The 20,908-nt window shown below is 42.6% G+C and overlaps 1 protein-coding gene, 1 non-coding gene and 1 pseudogene across 6 annotated transcripts in view; 1 reads left to right on the top strand and 2 right to left on the bottom strand.

Annotated features, from left to right (window-relative positions):
* The window catches only part of SHLD1 (shieldin complex subunit 1), a 102,573-nt gene that overhangs the window by 72,830 nt on the left and 8,835 nt on the right, over window positions 1-20,908 (bottom strand). For 4 of the 5 annotated variants that reach the window (XM_059897798.1, XM_059897799.1, XM_059897797.1 and 1 more), the window contains one exon: window positions 19,221-19,402. In XM_059897798.1, the coding sequence (XP_059753781.1) occupies window positions 19,221-19,398 (178 nt within the window). In that variant the 5' untranslated portion in view covers window positions 19,399-19,402. Of the gene's footprint in view, window positions 1-18,341; window positions 19,126-19,220; window positions 19,403-20,908 lie in introns of all 5 variants that reach the window. The other variant, XR_009497667.1, reaches the window with a different exon arrangement.
* On the top strand, window positions 1,888-5,643 carry LOC132349373 (RNA guanine-N7 methyltransferase-activating subunit-like protein; annotated as a pseudogene).
* LOC132350083 (U6 spliceosomal RNA) lies at window positions 7,727-7,829 on the bottom strand. Its single transcript, XR_009497835.1, has one exon. It is a non-coding gene; the product is annotated as a U6 spliceosomal RNA (small nuclear RNA).

Here is a 20,908-nt window from a genome sequence, read left to right as displayed (position 1 = left end):
CAGTTATTATGTAAATTCTATTTTGAGATTTTGAATTTAAGAGCTTATAATTTCTTATGGAAATAAAATTTTCAAGAATTACAAATGGATACCACATGAATAGCAGAAAGGAAAAAGACATACTTATCTACTCTTAAAAAATAAATTCCTTAGATGAAATGCCTAAATACACAGGTTATAAAATGGCCTTTGAAGATTGGGATGTTGACAGATTCCAAAAGAAGAATAAGGAGCATCAAACCACCATTTACTTTAAACTTATAGCCACTTGTCAGCAGGGCCTTTAATCATCAAAGACACTGTGTTTAATATTCAACTTGCTGTATACACTCAACCAATTTCCCCAACAACTGCTCTTAGAAGTTCAAGTTGGAGGAAACGGCTGAGGTTTCCCACCTCCACGCTGCAATGTCAAAGCAACTGCAGAGGAATGCTGTGTCCTGCATTAGAATACATCTTGGGTGCTCTCCAGGATAAAGGTTTGCGAGGGCTCTAATGAGACAGGCCACGTGAGCTACCCAGAGTTTATCAAGCTAGAATGGTACACACAGGACTGCACCTCCAGGAAGCCTTTGTGACCTTGAGTTTGAGAGGTTTCTCCAAGACTATTTGCCATTTCACTCTGCACTTTCATTCTGTTTACTATATGCCTTCTTCGAGCCCAGTAATGAAAGAGAAAGGAAATATGTATCTAAGAGGCAGGGAGTTCAAGTTCATCAACAAAAATGTACTTGGGACTAATTGACAGGTTGAATTCATCAGTCTCTGGAGTGGACTGGAGCTAACCAGGGAGGGGAGAGCACACTTCAATGAGGGAAGCAAAGCAGCTGAGGCACCAGGGCCTGACTCAGAATAGAAACAGGCCCGACTGGAACGGCAGGCCTGTGTTAATGAGTACTTAGACACCAGCAGGGGCTTGTATTCAGCTGGTGTGCACCTGCACAGCCTTGCCAGTTGTTAAAATATTGCAATACTGTTGAATTGGTTGTTAAATATTTTGAACAAATACCCCAGACATCAGATTACACAGTCCTGAAAATGAGGCGCAGGAGCCTTGAGAGGAGTTGGCAGGAAAGTGAAGTGGACCAGGACATCTCAAGGGGATTTAAATAGAGGACGTGAAGACAACTGTGTTTCGGGAGGACCTTCTTGGCGTGTGGCTCTTCTGCCTGATCTCCCCAGGAAGCGCAAAGGGCGAGGGTTTCACAATCCTGTGCTTGGCCAAGGTGACAAGTTGTTGTTTGCTCCCCAGCAATTCATAGGACGTGGCTAATCGGTCACTTCAGGACAGATGAGCTCTGTTTATTTAGACAGAGCCCAGCCTCACCTGCCTTTGGTACCCAGACAGAAACGACCAAGGCTTTAAGGTTTTTCTGACTAATACTCTCAGGTTCTTATCAACCCGCGCACTTCTTGGAAAGCACTCTCAAGCCTCACGTCCTTTGCCACGAATCTCCTCCCCCGGGGCACGGGCAGTGAGGTGGCAGCTGGGCACAGCAGATAAGGGCAGAGGAGTATCTGTTTCGCTCCCGGCACCTGAGCAGGAGCAGTTGGGGTGGAGGTCACGGCCGGAGAATGAGGAAGAGTCTTGCGTGAGGTGAAGAGGGAGGAGGGAGAGCAGGGCCTCCTTCCAGAAGTTGGGTCAGTGACAGGCCCACAACAAAGGCAGCTGCATGGTGACACGGGGAATCCGTACAAAAGGAGCCAAGTGCAGTGAGTCCCAGGTTGGATGCGCCCAATGTTGGGTGACCCTGGTGACTGTAACCGGAAACTTTTGACCGTTCACCAACCCCTCCAAGAGCAATTTCCTAACAACACACAGCAGCAAAAAGCAAACCAAGAATGAAGTTGGCTTGGGAAGTGGATGTGTTGGGAAGCTGAGACGGGATGGCCACCATCAGGACAGCTGCAGAAACCAACGTGCAGATAGGCCGGGTCTCTGACAAACTAGGGATCCAGAGTTATTGGACTAGATTAAAACATGGGCCAAAGTCTCCAGAGGGCTGGTGAGGGAGAGAGCCTGTAACCACAGGCACCTAAGAACATGCAGTGAGGGGAGGAAGGCGACTCAATTTACAAGTAGAAAGTGAACCCTCAGGCTCCTGGACAGTCTGAGAAACAGGTGGTGGAAGATGGTCAGCACAGAGCCCATCGGCTGGGCACTCAGGGCAGTGACTCCCCTAGAGGCTACGGCTGTCCATCTCAAGTTCATGGCTTGATAACGGCCAGATTAACAGTGACAACCTAAGTTTACTTTGTAGAAAATCTCACCAAAGGCAGATTTGGAATGTTTACAACAAAATAAACAGCTTTCCATGTAAGCATCTCCTACTGATGTCAGAATGAAGTCCTTTTGTGGTGGATAAACCTGAGCCCAGTTATTCCCATTTAGCATAAACTCTCAGATGCGGGCTGTTAAATAAACGGATGGCTGCCTCCCATTTGACCCCAGCATAATCCTTGCTCCCATCATGGCTCCAAGATACCATTTCCACTTAGTTCGCAGGAACCTCTGGGTGATCTGGTCTGTTTTTAAAACGGTCACGAGTATTGTCAGTAATAAATGGCATAACCTACAAAAGTACTACAGAGTGGCCGAGTGTACAGCCAAAGAAAATTTTTGAAAATATTTAAGTCTGAATAAAATAGTATCAAAACCTAATATTCCTCCCTAAAATTACCACCTCCCAAAATGAGCTGTTTGTTCTATCAAGCTAACAAACTTGCCTACATTTATTTCCAGCAGCTCCTTGTCCCAAGGGTAGCAGCCCCTTCGTTATTTTCCAGGTTAGAAAAGAGCAAACTTGTCTCAAAGTATGACTTAAAATGCTGCCTTTGGATTCACCCTGGCTCTGCCATTTAATTAGTGACACTGGGCAAGTTTCCTAACTTCTCTAAGCCTCATGTCCTCATGTATAAAACAGGGCTAATTTCCATTTCTCAGGTTTGTGGTAAAAATGGAAAGTGGCAAAGGTTTGAGAAACACTAAGCGTGGAGCCCAGCAGCACAGAACCTGATGGGCAGCAAGTCCTCCACAAACAGAAGCAATCATTGCTCACCCATTCTAAGACGTTCCAGAACCCTGTGGTGCAGAGAGAAATGCCCAGGCACAGAACCTTCCTTGGGGGACTGTGTGCAGCCCAGCGGGCGTGCTGGGAGTGCTGCAGAGGGTCAGGCACAGCCACGGGCAAAAGGCGGGAGATGGACGCTAAGGACGGTTCCACTGGGAAAGGTCAAGCTCCGGGATGGGGAGGGGAGGGGAGTGTGAGAAGGTGTGGGGGTGGGAAACCTAAACAGGATGCTTTTCAAGGACAGCAGACAGGCAAATCCCCAAATCTCTCTCCTACCTGCCTTGATTCCAGAAATTGAACCTCTCTTTTAGGCTAAGGCTCAGTACTCTTAAGAACTGGGACTCCAAGAGCACAGAGGCGGGTGACTCACCTGTGTGTGTGTGTTTGTCTTGACAGAAGTGACAGAGTTTAAGCCGCTGCACAAGAGTCTATAACTTACTTTACACACGTTATTTTTTAAAAAATATTTATTTATTTATTTGGCTGCGCTGGGTCTTAGCTGTGGCATGCGGGATTTTTGTCACCGTGTGCGGGATCTTTTTTGGGGCACGGGGGATCGTTTCTTTAGTTGCAGCACGTGGGATCTTTAGTTGCGGCATGTGAACTCTTAGCTGTGGCATGTGGGATGTAGTTCCCTGACCAGGGATCAAACCCGGGCCCCCTACATTGGGAGCGTGGAGTCAGCCACTGGACCACCAGGGAAGTCCCACTTTGCACATGTTAAATGGCTGACAGTTCTGCCGTGTCTCCATCAGTTACACATTTTGACTTTTCTTTTGCGAGGCAGAGGAAATGTGACAATCTCCTCCTCCAATACTGACCATGTTATGGGGCTAAATCCAGGCTTTGAAACGGAGGAGGACCCTGTGGGGCTCCCGGGCATGGAGAATTTTCTGTCCCCCGTTTCTTGTAAGCAAGACTCCAGCCTCCATAACCTTCCCTGAGTTCCAAAGGGCAGATTCGAACTGTTGCTAATCAAGGGAGGAGCAGCCAAGAAACCACCTGAGGCAAGATTAAAGGGACCAGAGAGGTTCATCAAGATTAAGGGACCCTGCACACACCCTCATCTTGTCAGCAACCCCACCCTTGAACTATTGCTATAAAGTCCTCATCAAATCCTCCCAGGTGGGGACACATAGTTTTTCAAGACAGGAGCCTGCTGTGTCCCCCTTTGCTCAGCAAAGCAATAAAGCTATCCTTTTCTACTTCACCCAAAACTCTGTCTCCAAGATTCAATTCGGCACTGGTGTACAGAGAGGCTGAACTTTCAGCATCAGCTTCACCTAATTCAGTGCTGCCTATGACTCCCAACCCTTATACTGGAACCTTCCAAAGTTATCCATAAGCAGCCTTAAGCTATGTATGTGCATGAGGAGTGGGGAGGGAGGGGAATGGAGACATTTTATGTTGTGATCAACTTCAGCCCTAAATAAATGTGGGCCTGTCTCATAATGAAATAATAAGTTAGCATTTACTCATCCATTCTTTCTTTTTAATTTTTGTTTTGTTGTTGCTGTTGTTTTTATTTTTACTCATCCATTCTTCATACAGTACCTGCTATCCTGGAATTTATGTTCTCGTTGGGGGAGACAAACAAATAAAGTAACAATAAAATACATAGGGTGCCCAATGACACTGGTGCTGTGGAAAAGAATAAAGCCAGGGAAGGACATGATGAGGGAGCATCAGCAGGAGAGGGGCAAGGCTGGGCCTCTCTGAAGGGTGAACATGTGAGGCAGCAGCCCAGCCCGGGGTGGGAAGGGTGGGTGATGGTACAAGGTGAGGTCAGAGAGGCCAGGCCCAGGGCCCCAGGGACATGGGGCCAGGTTAAGTCCTGGTAAGTTTGGCTTCAGCTCTGAGTCAGGTAAGAAGCCACCAAAGACTAACATAATATGATTTACACTTTAAAAGGATCCTCTGGTCTCTGTGTTAAGAAGAAACTGTAGGAGGGAGGAATCAAGATGGCAGAATAGGAGGATGCAGAATTCACCCTTCCTCACAAGTACATCAAGAATACATCTACAGGTGTGGTCCTGTTACCTTGGAGAGCTGAAGGGGTCTGGAGGTCCTGTGATGGTGTTCTGGGCCAGAGATCTAAACAATCAAAACATTAAACAGTACAGCTGCTTCAAATCCCTGCGGATTTCAGAATAACTGACACTTCTGAAGCTGTTCCAAATTCTGAAGAGATGTTTGCCAGTAGATTCACAGAAGATGACAAAGAGTACCAGGAATACCTGAAATGCCCTCCTGAGTCCCCTCCAATTGTTGAGGAATGGAATAGCAGAGGTGGTGGGAACCAAAGAAATAGAGGCAATCGGTTGCAAGATAACAGACAGTTTAGAGGTAGGGATAGCAGACAGGGGTGGCCAAGCGACAATCGATCCAATCAGTGGCACGGATGATCCTGGGGTAACAATTACCCGCAGCACAGACAAGAACCTTACTACCCCCATCAGTATGGACACTATGGTCACAACCAACAACCTCCCTATGGCTACTACTGATAGAAATGTCAGCAGCTTTTAGTAAAACCATTTACTCTGTTAACATGACAAAAGTTTATGTTGTATTTTCTTTTTTTTTCTTTTTTTTTTTTAAAGTCTTCTAAACTTATTTAATTAATTTATTTACTTGTTTATTTTTCGGCTGTGTTGGGTCTTCGTTTCTGTGCGAGGGCTTTCTCTAGTTGTGGCAAGCAGGGGCCACTCTTCATCGCGGTGCACTGGCCTCTCACTATTGCGGCCTCTCTTGTTGAGGAGCACAGGCTCCAGACACGCAGGCTCAGTAGTTGTGGCTCATGGGCCTAGTTGCTCCGCGGCATGTGGGATCTTCCCAGACCAGGGCTCGAACCCCTGTCCCCTGCATTAGCAGGCAGATTCTCAACCACTGCGCCACCAGGGAAGCCCAGATGTTGTATTTTCTGTTGGTCATAGTTTTTTACATCTGATTGTAGAGAGTGGATTGATTTTTTGGAACTTGAGACTTTTTTTTAAATTAGATCTTACTGGAGAGATATGATGGCTGCTGGAAATATCAATAAATACTCCCCTAAAAAAAAAAAAAGAAGAATACCTCTACAAATGCAACAGTTCTCACAGAGCACCTGCTGAACACTAGCGGAAGACCTCGGACACCTAAAAATGCAATTAAAAATCCCCACACAACTGGGTAGGATGAAAGAAAGAAAAAACAAAAGAAAAGAAACGAGAAGGGACAGCATCCCTGGCAGGGAAATGAAGGTGGGGAGAGGTTCCTGCACTCAGAAAAGCCCATTCAGGGCAGGAAAATCAGCTGGGGCAGAAAGGGACCTTTGGGGGATTGGAGGTGAACACAGCAACCGGTCTGTGGAAGGCAGGACAAAGTAAGAACTGCGCACATGGTCCATGTAACAGCCCTGCGCACCCCAGCCTGAGTCACATGTCTCCTGGTGTGGAGGGGGCTGGGTGCTGGAAACTAGGCTTTGGAGAGTGGACCCAGGGGGGACAGCGATTGGCTGTGAAGAGACAGCCTGCAGGGACAGGAGTAAGGAGCTCCACAACAGGGAAGGTTTTTGGAAGAAACCTGGGCTGCTATAGAAGCAAGGTATCATTGTTGAGTGGCACACAAGGAGCGGAGCCGCCATTGCAACTCCCTTCCCCCCCCGCTGGCCCGCCTCCACGGGCCCTGGGAGGGACTCCCACCAGAGCGAGTGTGTCCCAGTCTGTTGCAACTTCCTGCCAGTCTCTGTCACCACAGACACTTCACACGACCCAGTTGTGGCTGCCTTATCCCTCCACAGCCTGAGTGAATAAGTTCCCCAGTCAGCCTGGGTGCCTCAATCACCGTTGTTTTTGCCACCTCTCGCCTGGGCGGGGAAAAGACACCTAATGGTAGCCCACATGCAGAGGTGGGACCAAAACCAAAGCTGAGCCCCAGGGGCTGTGCTACTAAGGAAGAGGAACGGAATTCTCTCTGTGCAGCTGCACAAGCTTTGGATTAAACCCCTGGGATCTGCTTGGTAAACCCTGCATCTGAGGAATATCTGAATGGACATGTGCTCCCACAACTGAGACCAGTCTAGCTTTAGCAGCTGTGGACTCTGGGGGCAAGTACACGTGGGAGATGGGCAAGGTCAGAGTCTGTGGGCCCCACAGGGCCCATAGCCGGTCCAGAGACCTACCTAGAGGTATTGGAGGGCCTCCTGGGGAGGCAGGGGTTGGCTGTGGCTCACTGTGGGGTCAAGGACACTGAGAGTGGAGGCCTCAGGAAAATATCATTATTAAGATTGTTTTTTGGGCTTCCCTGATGGCACAGTGGTTGAGAATCTGCCTGCCAATGCAGGGGACACGGGTTCAAGCCCTGGTCTGGGAAGATCCCACATGCCACGGAGCAACTGGGTCCGTGAGCCACAACTACTGAGCCTGCGCGTCTGGAGCCTGTGCTCCGCAACAACAGAGGCCGCGATAGTGAGAGGCCCGTGCACCACGATGAAGAGTGGCCCCCACTCGCTGCAACTAGAGAAAGCCCTCGCACAGAAATGAAGACCCAACACAGCCAAAAATAAATAAATAAATAAATAAATAAATTTATAAGATTGTTTTTCTATTTTTTAATTAATTTTTATTGGGGTATAGTTGCTTTACAATGTTGTCTTAATTTCTACTGTACAGCAAAACAGTATGGAATGCTTCATGAATTTGCATGTCATCCTTGCACAGGGGCCATGCTAATATTCTCTGTATCATTCCAATTTTAGTATATGTGCTACCAAAGCAAGAACTCTTTTTTGGTTTGTTTGTTTCATTTTGTTCTGTTGTTGTTTTCTGTTTTAATTTTATTTAATTTTTAAATATATTTTTTACTTTTCTATTTTTACTTTATTGTGGTTTTCTGGTTTTTTTCTTGTTTTTCTTTTTGTTCTTTTTTTTAATCATCTTTGTGTGTTTGTTTTATGTTATCTTTGCTTATTTTAGTTTGCTTTCTGTTTTTGTTTTGTTTTGTTGTTTTTGTTAGTTTTTTATTGTTTGTTTTTGGGTTCTTTTGTTTGTTTGGTTGTTCTCTTGGGTTTTTTTGTTTGTTTGTATTTTCTTTTTTTCTGTTTGTCTGTTTGGTTTTGCTTTTATCACTTTTCTTGGGTTTTGCTTGTCTGCTTGTTTTCTTTTCTTCTTTTTTTGGCTGTGCAGCTTGTGGGGTCTCAGTTCCCCAGCCAGGTGTTGGGATAAGAGTGCCAAGTCCAGGACACCGGACCACCAGAAAACTCCCGGACCCAGAGAATATTAGTCACCGTGAGCTCTCCCAGAGGTCTCCATCTTGACACTAAGACCCAGCTTCACCAAACTGCCTGCAGGTTCCAGTGCTGGATGCCTCACACCAAACAACCAGCAAGACAGGAACACAGCCCCACCCATTAGCAGACAGGCAGCCTAAAAGTCGTACTAAGCTCACAGACACACCAAAACACACTACCTGACACAGCCCAGCCCAGCAGAGGGAAAAGACTCAGTTCCAATCAACAGAGTGCCGGCACCAGTCCCTCCTACCAGGAAGCTGACACAAGTGCCTGGACCAACCTCACCCACCAGGGGGCAGACACTAGAAGCAAGAGGAATTACGACCCTGAAGCCTGTGGAAAGGAGACCATAAACACAGTAAGTTACACAAAATGAGACAACAGAGAAATATGTTGTAGACGAAGGAGCAAGGTAAAAATCCATAAGACCAAATGAATGAAGAGGAAATAGGCAGTCTACCTGAAAAAGAATTCAGAGTAATGATAATAAAGATGATACAAGATCTTGGAAATAGAATGGAGGCACAGATCGAGAAGATACAAGAAATGTTTAACAAGGACCTAGAAATACTTTCAAGGAACAAACAGTGATAAATAATACAATAACTGAAATGAAAAATACACAGAAGATAGAATAAGTGAGCTGGAAGATAAAATGGTGGAAATAACTGCTGAGGAGCAAAATAAAGAAAAAAGAATGAAAAGAAATGAGGACAGTCTCAGAGACCTCTGGGACAACATTAAGTGCACCAACATTCGAATTATAGGGGTCCCAGAAGACGAAGAGAAAGAGAAAGGGTCTGAGAAAATATTTAAAGAGATTATAATCAAAAACTTCCCTAACATGAGAAAGGAAATAGCCACCCAAGTCCAGGTAGCACAGAGAGTCCCATACAGGATAAAACCAAGGAGAAACATGCCGAGACACATATTAAATACACAAAAAAATATTACATACAAAGAAAAAATATTAAAAGCAGCAAGGGAAAAGCAACAAATAACATACAAGGGAATCCTCAGAAGGTTAACAGATGATCTTTCAGCAGAAACGCTGCAGGCCAGAAGGGAGTGGCAAGATATATTTAAAGTGATGAAAGGGAAAAACCTACAACCAATATTACTCTACCCAGCAAGTATCTCATTCAGATTCGACAGAGAAATCAAAAGCTTTACAGACAAGCAAAAGATAAAAGAATAAAGCACCACCAAACCAGCTTTACAACAAAAGCTAAAGGAACTTCTAGGCAGGAAACACAAGAGAAGGAAAAGACCTACAAAAACAAACCCAAAACAATTAAGAATATGATAATAGGAAAATACATATTAATAATTACCTTAAATGTAAGTGGATTAAGTGCTCCAAGCAAAAGACACAGACTGGCTGAATGGATAAAAAACAAGGCCCATATATATGCTGTCTAAAAGAGACCCACTTCAAACCTAGGGACATATACAGACTGAAATTGAGGGGATGGAAAAAGATATTCCATGAAAATGGAAATCAAAAGAAAGCTGGAGTAGCAATACTCATATCAGACAAAATGGACTTTAAAATAAAGAATGTTACAAGAGACAAGGAAGGACACTACATAATGATCAAGGGATCAATCCAAGAAGAAGATATAACAATTGTAAATATTTATGCACCCAACAGAGAAGCACCTCAATACGTAAGGTAAATACTAACAGCCATAAAAGGGGAAATCGACAGTAACACAATAATAGTGGGGGACTTTAACATTCCACTTATACCAATGGACAGATCATCCAGACAGAAAATTAGTAAGGAAACACAAGCCTTAAATGACACATTAGACCAGACAGACTTCATTGATATTTATAGGACATTCCAGCTGAAAGCAGCAGAATACATTCTGTTCTCAAATGCACATGGAACATTCTCCAGGGTAGATCATATCTTGGGTCACAAATCAAGCCTTCGTAAATTTAAGAAAATTGAAATCATATCAAGCATCTTTTCCAACCACAACACTATGAGATTAGAAATCTATTACAGGAAAAAAACTGTAAAAAACATAAACACATGGAAGCTAAACAATACATTACTAAATAACCAAGAGATCAGTGAAGAAATCAAAGAGGAAATCAAAAAATACCTAGAGACAAATGATAACGAAAACACGATGATCCAAAACCTATGGGATGCAGCAAAAGGAGTTCTAAGAGGGAAGTTTATAGCAATTCAATCTCACCTCAAGAAATAAGAAAAATCTCAAATAAACAATGTAACCCTACACCTAAAGCAACTAGAGAAAGAAGAACAAAGAAAATCCAAAGTCAGTAGAAGGAAAGAAATCATAAAGATCAGAGCAGAAATAGAAACAAAGAAAACAATAGCAAAGATCAATAAAACTAAAAGCTGGTTCTTTGAGAAGATAAACAGAATTGATAAACCTTTAGCCAGACTCATCAAGAAAAAAGGAAGAGGACTCAAATCAATAAAATTGGAAATGAAAAAGCAGAAGTTACAACTGACACTGCAAAAATACAAATCATCATAAGAGACTACTACAAGCAGGTATATGCCAAAAAAATGGACAACCTGGAAGAAATGGACAAATTCTTAGAAAGGTACAACCTTCCAAGACTGAACCAGGAAGAAATAGAAAATATGAACAGACCAATGACAAGTAATGAAATTGAAACCGTGATTAAAAATCTTCCTGCAAACGGGACTTCCCTGGTGGTGCAGTGGTTAAGAATCGGTGCTCCCAATGAAGGGGGCCTGGGTTCAATCCCTGGTCAGGGAACTAGGTCCCAGATGCATGCCGCAACTAAGAGCTTGCATGCCTCAACTAAAAAAGATCCAGCATGCCGCAACTAAGGAGCCCACATGCCATAACTAAGGAGCCCACACACCACAACTAAGGAGCCAGCAAGCCACAACTAAGACCCAAGCAACCAATAAATAAATAAAATAAAATAAATATTTAAAAAAATCTTCCAGCAACCAAAAGTCCAGGACCAGATGGCATCACAGGTGAATTCTATCAAACATTTAGAGGAGAGCTAACACCTATCCTTCTCAAACTCTTCCAAAAAACTGCAGAGGGAGAAATTCTCCTAAGGTCATTCTATGAGGCCACTATCACCCTGATATCAAAACCAGACAAAGAAGTCACAAAAAAAGAAAATAAGAGACCAATACCACTGATGAACATAGACGCAAAAATACTCAACAAAATACTAGCAAACAGAATCCAACAACACATTAAAAGGATCATACACCATGATCAAGTGGGGTTTACCCCAGGAATGCAAGGATTCTTCAATATATGCAAATCAATCAATGTGATATGCCATATTAACAAACTGAAGGATAAAAACCATATGATTATCTCAATAGATGCAGAAAAAGCTTTTGACAAAATTCAACACCCATTTATGATTAAAAACTCTCCAGAAAGTGGGCATAGAGGGAAACTACCTACACATAATAAAGACCATATATGACAAACCCACAGCAAACATCATTCTCAATGGTGAAAAACTGAAAGCATTTCCTCTAAGATCAGGAACAAGACAAGGATGTCCACTCTTGCTACTTTTATTCAACATAGTTTTGGAATTCCTAGCCATGGCAATCAGAGAAGAAAACAAAATAAAAGGAATCCAAATTGGAAAAGAAGAAGTAAAACTGTCACTGTTTGCTGATGACATGATACTATACTATACATAGAGAATCATAAAGATGCTACCAGAAAACTACTAGAGCTAATCAGTGAATTTGGTGAAGTTGCAGGATACAAAATTAATGCACAGAAATCTCTTGCATTCCTATACACTAACAATGAATGATCAGAAAGAGAAATTAAGGAAACAATCCCATTCACCATTGCAACAAAAAGAATAGAATACCTAGGAATAAACCTACCTACGGAGTTAAAAGACCTTTCCTCAGAAAACTGTAAGACACTGATGAAAGCAATCAAAGATGACACAAACAGATGGAGATATACCATGTTCTTGGATTGGAAGAATCAATAATGTGAAAATGACTATACTACCCAAAGCAATCTACAGATTCAGTGCAAACCCTATCAAATTACCAATGGCATTTTTTACAGAACTAGAACAAAAAATCTTAAAATCTGTATGGTGACACAAAAGACCCTGAACAGCCAAAGCAATCTTGAGGGAAAAAAATGGAGCTGGAGGAATCAGACTCCCTGACTTCAGACTATACTACAAAGCTACAGTAACCAAGACAATATGGTACTGGCACAAAAACAGAAATATAGATCAATGGAACAGGATAGAAAGCCCAGAGATAAACCCACACAACTATGGTCAACTAATCTATGACAAAGGAGGCGAGGATATACAATGGAGAAAAGACAGTCTCTTCAATAAGTGGTGCTGGGAAAACTGGACAGCTACATATAAAAGAATGAAATTAGAACACTCTCTAATACCACACACAAAAATAAACTCAAAATGGATTAGAGACCTAAGTGTAAGACCGGACACCATAAAACTCTTAGAGGAAAACATAGAAAGAACACTCTTTGACATAAATCACAGCAAGATCTTTTTCAATCCACCTCCTAGAGTAATGGAAATAAAAACAAAAATAAACAAATGGGATCTAATGAAACTTAAAAGCTTTTGCACAGCAAACTAAACCACAAATAAGACAAAGAGACAACCCTCAGAATGGAAGAAATTATTTGCAAACTAAGCAACTGACAAGGGATTACAAAATATACAAACAGCTCATGCAGCTCAATATCAAAAAAACAAACAACCCAATCAAAAAATGGGCAGAAGACCTAAATAGACATTTCTCCAAAGAAGACATACAGATGGCCAACAAACACATGAAAAGATGCTTAACATCACTCACTAATTATTAGAGAAATGGAAATCAAAACTACAGTAAAGTATCACCTCACACCAGTCAGAATGGCCACCATCAAAAAATCTACAAACAATAAATGCTGGAGAGGATGTGGAGAAAAGGGAATCCTCCTACACTGTTGGTGGGAATGTAAATTGTTACAGCCACTATGGAGAACAGTATGGAGGTTCCTCAAAAAACTAAAACTAGAACTACCATATGACCCAGCAATCCCACTCCTGGGCATATATCTGGAGAAAACTATAATTCAAAAAGATACACATGCACCCCAATGTTCATTGCAGCACTATTTACAATAGCCAGGACTTGGAAGCAACCTAAATGTCCATCAATAGAAGAATAGATAAAGAAGATGTGGTACATATATATAATGCAATATTACTCAGCCGTAAAAAGGAATGAAATTGTGCAATTTGCAGAAACGTGGATGGACCTAGAGACTGTTATACAGAGTGAAGTTAGTCAGAAAGAGAAAAACAAGTATCGTATAATATTGCTTATATGTGGAATCTAGAAAAATTATACAGATGAACTTATTTGCAAAGCAGAAATAGAGACAGAGACATAGAGAATGGACGTATGGTTACCAAGGATGAAAGATGGGAGTGGAATGAATTGGGAGATTGGGATTGACATATATACACTACTATGTATAAAATAGATACCTAATAAGAACCGAGTGTATAGCACAGGTAACTCTACTCAATGCTCTGTGGTGACCTAAAGAGGGGATATATGTATACGTATAGCTGATTCACTTTGCTGTACAGCAGAAACTAACACAACATTGTAAAGCAACTATACTCCAATAAAAATTAATTTTAAAAAAGGAAGAGGGCTTCCCTGGTGGCGCAGTGGTTGAGAATCCGCCTGCCAATACAGGGGTCATGGGTTCGAGCCCTGGTCTGGGAAGATCCCACATGCCGCGGAGCAACTGGGCCCGTGAGCCACAACTGCTAAGTCTGCGCGCCTGGAGCCTGTGCTCCGCAACGGGAGAGGCCGCGATAGTGAGAGGCCCACGCACCGCGATGAAGAGTGGCCCCCGCTCGCCGCAACTGGAGAGAGCCCTCGCACAGAAACGAAGATCCAACACAGCCAAGGGTAAATAAATAAATAAATAAATAAATTTTAAAATTACCTAAAGAAAAAAAAAAAAAAAAAGGAAGAAATGCAATTTTTTTGAATATTCATATTTAGTTGACTGGGTGTACCTAGTTAACCATTATTATTCAATTATTTAATTATTTGTTTGTTTATTTATTTTGGCTGCGTTGGGTCTTTGTTGCCGCGCACAGGCTTTCTCTAGTTGCGGCGAGCGAGGGCTGCTCTTCATTGTGGTGCGCGGTCTTCTCATTGCAGTGGCTTCTCTTATTGCAGAGCACAGGCTCTAGGTGTACGGGCTTCAGTAGTTGCAGCACGCAGGCCCTAGAGCGTGCTGGCTTCAGTAATTGCAGTGCATGGGCTCAGTAGTTGTGGTTTGCAGGCTCTAGAGTGCAGGCTCAGTAGTTGTGGCTCACGGGCTTAGTTGCTCCGTGGCATGTCAGATCTTCCTGGACCAGGGATTGAACCTGTGTCCCCTGCATTGGCAGGCGATTCTTAACCACTGTGCCACCAGGGAAGTCCCTGTTCAATGTTTAATTTAGTGACAGTTTACTGTAATTATAGATGTCACTATACACAAAGCTTATTTTTATTATGAATTATTTCTTTAGTTTTGGTTAACAGAACTGGAATTCCTGCATGAAAAGTAAAATATTTCTAAGCCCATGTATATGTATTTCCATATACTTTCTATATGAATATGTGAAAGCACAATTTATGAGTGAAGTTTCTCTGCTTTTATATATTCCATTAAAGATAATAATAGAAATAAATAAAATTTAAAAAAAAGAAGAAGAAACTGCAGGAGGATAAGGAGCAGATGTGAGAAAAGCTAGTTATGAGATTAACAATAATCCAGAAGACAGATGTTACTGGCAGGGACCAGGGTGGTGGCAGTGGAGATGAAGGAGAGCTGACAGGATTTGCTGATGGACTGGATATAAGATTAAAGAGAAAGAAAGAAGTTGAGGATGACTCCCAGGTTTCTGCCTAAGTGAACAGAAGGATGGAAGCACTTTTTTGAGATGAGAAAGCCTCAAAGAACAGGTGTGTCTATGTATATATGAGAGGGTAGAGGAATCAGGAATTTGGTTTAGGATATGTCAAATTTAGGAAGTCTAATAGAAATCTAAATGATGATGTGAAATACATAGATAGTATAAATGTCAAGCCAGAGATCCAAACTAGAGAGAGAAATCTGGGACTGAGCGGGGTACTGAGAGCATTTAAGGCCCCGAGACTGGATAAGATCACTCAGGGAAGGGTGTGATGACAGAGAGGAGAGCTGAGGACTCAGTCCTGGCCTCTCCAACACTAAGGGGCTGGAAAGGAAGGAATCAGGCAAAGAAGACTGAGAACAAATAAGACAGAAAAGTAAGAAAAAAAACCATAAGATGCTGCTTCCCAGAAAGCCCACTGAAGAAAGAATTCAAGAAGGAAAAAAGTCAATGCTGCTGACAGATCAAGAAGGAGAACGCTTGAGAAGTGACCACTGGATTTAACAATGTGGAGGTCACGACCTTGACAAGAGCTATTTCCATGGAGTGATGGAGATAGAAGCCAGGTTGGAGGGTTTTAGGAGGAACTGGGAGGAGACGAACTGGGGACAACAGGTGTAGATGACTCTTCTGAGGGTTTTCTGTAGAAGAGAACAGAGGAATGAGTCTGTAACTAGACGGGGATTTGAGGTCTAGGGTGGGCATTTTGTTAAGATGGAAGCTATTAAAGCATGTTTGTATGATCATGAGAATGACCAGTAGAGGTGGGATCAACGATGCAGGAGATTACTAGAAGTGACGACCTTGAGTAGCTGAAAGCAGACAGGAAGAGAAGGACAGGCAGGGATGGGTCTCCCACGGAAACAGGAGGGAAGGAAGCTGATGGATGTGAAGTGTGTGTGCTCATTCTCTTTTGAGTGCTTCTGTTTTCTTGATTAAATAGGAAACCAAGATTATCAGCTGAGAGAGAGGTTGAAGGAGGTAATGGGGGTTTGCAAAGAGAGAAGAAGATACTACACAGTCATCCAAGAGGGCAGGAGGATGAACATGCTAGGAAAATAGTGTGTGATGGATGGGCAGCAAGGAGGCTCCACTTGAGGTAGGAGGTCATGAATTTAATGGATCTTGTCATGAGGATGTGGAGAAAAGGGAACCCTCATACACTGTTGATGGGAATGTAAATTGGTGCAGCCACTGTGGAAAACAGTATGGAGTTTTCTCAGAAAACTAAAAGGAGAACTACCACGTGACTCAGAAATTCCACTCCTGGGTACCTATCTGAAAAAAACAAAATCACTAATTAAAAAAGATACATGCACCCCAATATTCATAGCAGCATTACTTACAATTACTAAGATATGGAAGCAACCTAAGTGTCCATCAACAGATGAATGGATAAAGAAGATGTGGTATACACACACACACACACACACACGCACGCACACATGCACAATGGAATACTGCCCAGCCATAAACAAGCATGAAATTTTGCCATTTGCAACAACATGGATGGACTTGGAGGGTATTATGCTAAGTTAAAGAAGTCAGACCACTTACATGTAGAATCTAAAAAATAAACTAGGGACTTCCCTGGTGGTCCAGCGGTTAAGAATCCGCCTTCCAATGCAGGGGATGCAGGTTCAATCCCTGGACGGGGAACTAAGACACCACAGGGCAACTAAGCCCGCGCGCCACAACTACTGAGCTTGCGCACCTTAACTAGAGAGCCCGCATACCACAAACTACAGAGCCCACGTGCTCTGGAGCCTGTGCGCCACAACTAGAGAGAAGTTCACGCACCACAACTAGAGAGAAACCCACGGGCCACAACTAGAGAGAAGCCCAAGCGCTGCAACGAAGAGCCCAAGCACTGCAACGAAGAGCCCAAGCGCTGCAGTGAAAGATCCCACATGCCTCAACGAAGATCCCGCGTGCTGCAACGAAGACCCAAGGCAGCCAAAAATTTTTAAAAATAAATAAAATAAAATAAAATTTTAAAAATAAATAAACAAATAAAACAAACTAGTGAGTATAACAAAAAAGAAACAGACTCACAGATATAGAGAACAAACTAGTGGTTACCAGCGGGGAGAAGGAAGGGAGGAGGGGCAAGATGGCACAGGGGATTAAGAGGTACAAACTATTATGTACAAAATAAATAAGCTACAAAGATATATTATACAACACAGGGAATACAGCCAATATTTTATAATAACTATAAATGGAGTATAACCTTTAAATATTGTGAATCACTATGTTGTACACATGTAACATATAATATTGCACATAAATTATAGCTCAATTAAAAAAAAAAAAAAAATGAAGCCTGGTCAGCATGGTGGTGTGCTGAGGCGCCCAGGCACTGAACTCATGAAGAGCTGGATTTCCAAGGCCCACCACATGCCAGGCATTACACCTCATACACTTTGACCCTCATTATGGCTGCCCCATGACAAGATAGGCATTACTATCTCCATTTTACAAATGAAGGAACCAAGACATGGAGGCCAAGTGACTTGCCCAAGGCCAAACCACAGAAAGAAGCAGAACCAGAATTCAAACTAGACAGTCAAATGCAGCGCCACCACTCCCCATGCCGTGCAAAACGGTTGTCTCAGGATTTGAGTGCTCCTTCCCATGTTTAGACCTTTATAAGGGCTTCCAAAAGAATCTTTTTTCATGAAATGTCTAGATTTTAAACAAATACTCCAATATAAATATTTCAATGGTCAACTCAATTCAAATTAATAACAGTTGCTTTCTTTGGGATGGAAAGTAATGTAGAGGCAGCAGGATGGGAAGGGGAAGAGGAAAGGTTAAATGAACTAAGATTCTGAGCCTAGAAAGGAAAAGGATAAGAAATGATCTAATTCTTGCTCTGGAACTAAATTAAACAGGAATCTGACTGGTCCTGATTACTATGTCCTGAAAATCAGAACAGAATCATCAGGGAGTTTAAAAGTATTTTTTTTTTCATAGAATTCTTAAAGATAATGACAGGTACACACGCTACTTACTGCCAATGTTGAATTCATCTTCATTAAGGCCCACGTTTTCTTAGTACCTGCGTGCTCTTTAAAAATATATATTTGGGTTTCTTAATATTAACAACAACAACAATAATAATAGCACCAGAATACTGTAATAGCAATTGACTGAGCGCCAATGTATGGCAAACACTATGATGTGTCCCTGCACTGTTCCCTGAGTTAAACCTACTCCATGAAGCAAGCATTTTGATCCCCATTTTGTAGATAGATGATTCTGGAACTCAGAGGCGTTAAGAAGTATGACCTGAGTCACACAACCAGTAAGTGGCAAAGCCTTGAATATGTGGACCTACAGGCCTGGATTAGGCAATAAACAGGGAGGAGATTGGCTTTACAACCAGAGATGGTCACTAACTATGTCAAAGAATTATCATTAAACTTAAAAAACAGACTTTTTGGCAATTCGGTCAGGGAAACTTACAGAAAAGTTGTTACCTAAATCCAGAGTATACTTCATAAGAGGAACACTAAGGTCCCTATGACACACAACAGGCCCACGTGGCTATTTCTGAAGTTTTAAAAGAACAAAACAAAAAAACAATTCTACCCTCTCCTTATTGAATCAAGTGCTCCCTGCCTCTAAATGCATTTGGATGGAGATCAGAAAGGGACTCAGACAAAAAGGCCTCCAGGAAACAGCTCTTTGTCCTGGTTCCACCAGGGAGGCTGTCCTTTGAAGTCTCTCCCAACAGTTTTGCTTAGATAAGATGTTTTTCTCCCGGAGACAATGAATGATTCCTCAGAGGTCTGCCTTTGGAAGACAGAGAAACAAACTATCACATATAGGTATATGTCAGGATTTTTTTGTTTGTTCAATGTTAGTTTGTTTCAAACTGTGCTTCTTACCTGGATCCGTATCAGAAGAGCAAGGAATAGAAAGGGCTTCCTCAGAACTAAAAGCCTCACTGTTGGCCTCCTGGCTGGGTCTCTGCAACACGTAATCCCTTACGTCACAAGCTGATGGCAGGTCCAAAGCATTGCTCTCCTCTGATTGGCTTCCTGGAGTGGCTTCCTGAGTTGCCATAGTCCTGCCATGGAAAAAATAAAACAATTCAATAAAGAAGGCATTGTGTAAGAGAAGCCTCCATTACAGCCATGGCTTAAAGCACCTTAAAGACCAAACAACAGTAGAACCAAAATAATTTACTTTCCTGATATTAACAGTCTTCCTTGTCTTCACTTTACTTTCCTGTTATTGTCTTCCTTGTCTTTGCTTTAGACCCAGTATTTGTTTACCATGTTTCTTCATCATGAGAAACAAATAACTCTCAGCACAGAAAGAAACCATGAATCATTTCAGCTGGAAAGTGAACTGCATGTCTGATAAGGATGAAATACTGTGCAGCACTATAATCCAAGGACTACACAAATATTTAATGAGATGGGAAACTGTCCATGATATAGTAAATGGAAAAAGATTTAAAAACTATAGGTAGGGTTTGATCCAGATTTTATAAAATATCGTGTGTGGGATGTGTGTGTATGAAATATACAGACCTATAGCTAGAAAAAAAAGTCTGGAAGGGTATATCCCAAATTAATTCCAGTGATAATTAACTCAGTGGTTTAATTTCTGGGTAGTGAAATTACAGATGATTTGCATCATCTTCTGTGGCCTTCAGACAACTGTTAACATGCCAGGCCCCAGGAATGCAAAGATGAATGTGATAGACATTTCCTTTGAGTTGCTCAGGTTGGGATGATCCAAACACAGAGACAGACAGTGCTAACACCATGATAAGATGAAGAGGTGCCCAGAGAGGGGCAGTAGGCTTTCTGGAGGAGGCTGTCCCCAAGTGTGGGGCAGGCCATGGCCAGGGGACAGTATGAACCCCAGAGGAACCAGCTTGGGCAACCACAAGTGGCAAGAGGTGTTGAGAGTTTTGGACATTTCTTGTTAAAAATTAGGTGTCCCTTACCCCTCCTGGTTGATGTCTACTTGTGGGCTGGAGGGCTCTTTGCAGTACATCCAGCCCTGCCCACCTCTCTGTAAAATAATTATGGGCCTGGGGAGATCCTGGACCCTCTGCTACTCTCTGCCTCTTAAGTTGTCATCAGTAAATCTTACTATGGTCAACACCACACCCTGTGACTACCACAGGCCACCATGTACCATGAAGAGGAGACACATGGTCAGATCTGCAGATTTGGCAGCTGGACAGCAGGCAATCTCAGGAGCGACAGGAATTCAGACAACTGTTGTGGTCCCAGTGAGAGAGGAAGAGCATGTGAATGAGGGTAGGGCACTAGCAGCCAAGAGCAGGGGACAGACTAAGAAGATATTTAGGAACAGAAATAAGAGTTGAACTTAATAACTGAATGGATAAAAGGGCTAAAGAGGAACAAGAAGTCAACAAAGAGGGGTAGCTTCAGTGACAGGGTTGTGTTATCAACTAAGTGAGAGCAGACAGAAGGATAGGTTTGGAAGGAGGCAGTATTCCAAATTATGGGATATTATCCAGCTGTTAAAATGACAGTCAGAACTTGAAAGATCTATGTCTGAATGACAGAAGCAATTTCAGAATAACATGAAC

The sequence above is a fragment of the Balaenoptera ricei genome, chromosome 15 (genome assembly GCF_028023285.1).
Source record: "Balaenoptera ricei isolate mBalRic1 chromosome 15, mBalRic1.hap2, whole genome shotgun sequence".
In the NCBI taxonomy this organism is placed as follows: Eukaryota; Metazoa; Chordata; class Mammalia; order Artiodactyla; family Balaenopteridae; genus Balaenoptera; species Balaenoptera ricei.
This window is presented reverse-complemented; position numbering and strand designations above follow the sequence as displayed.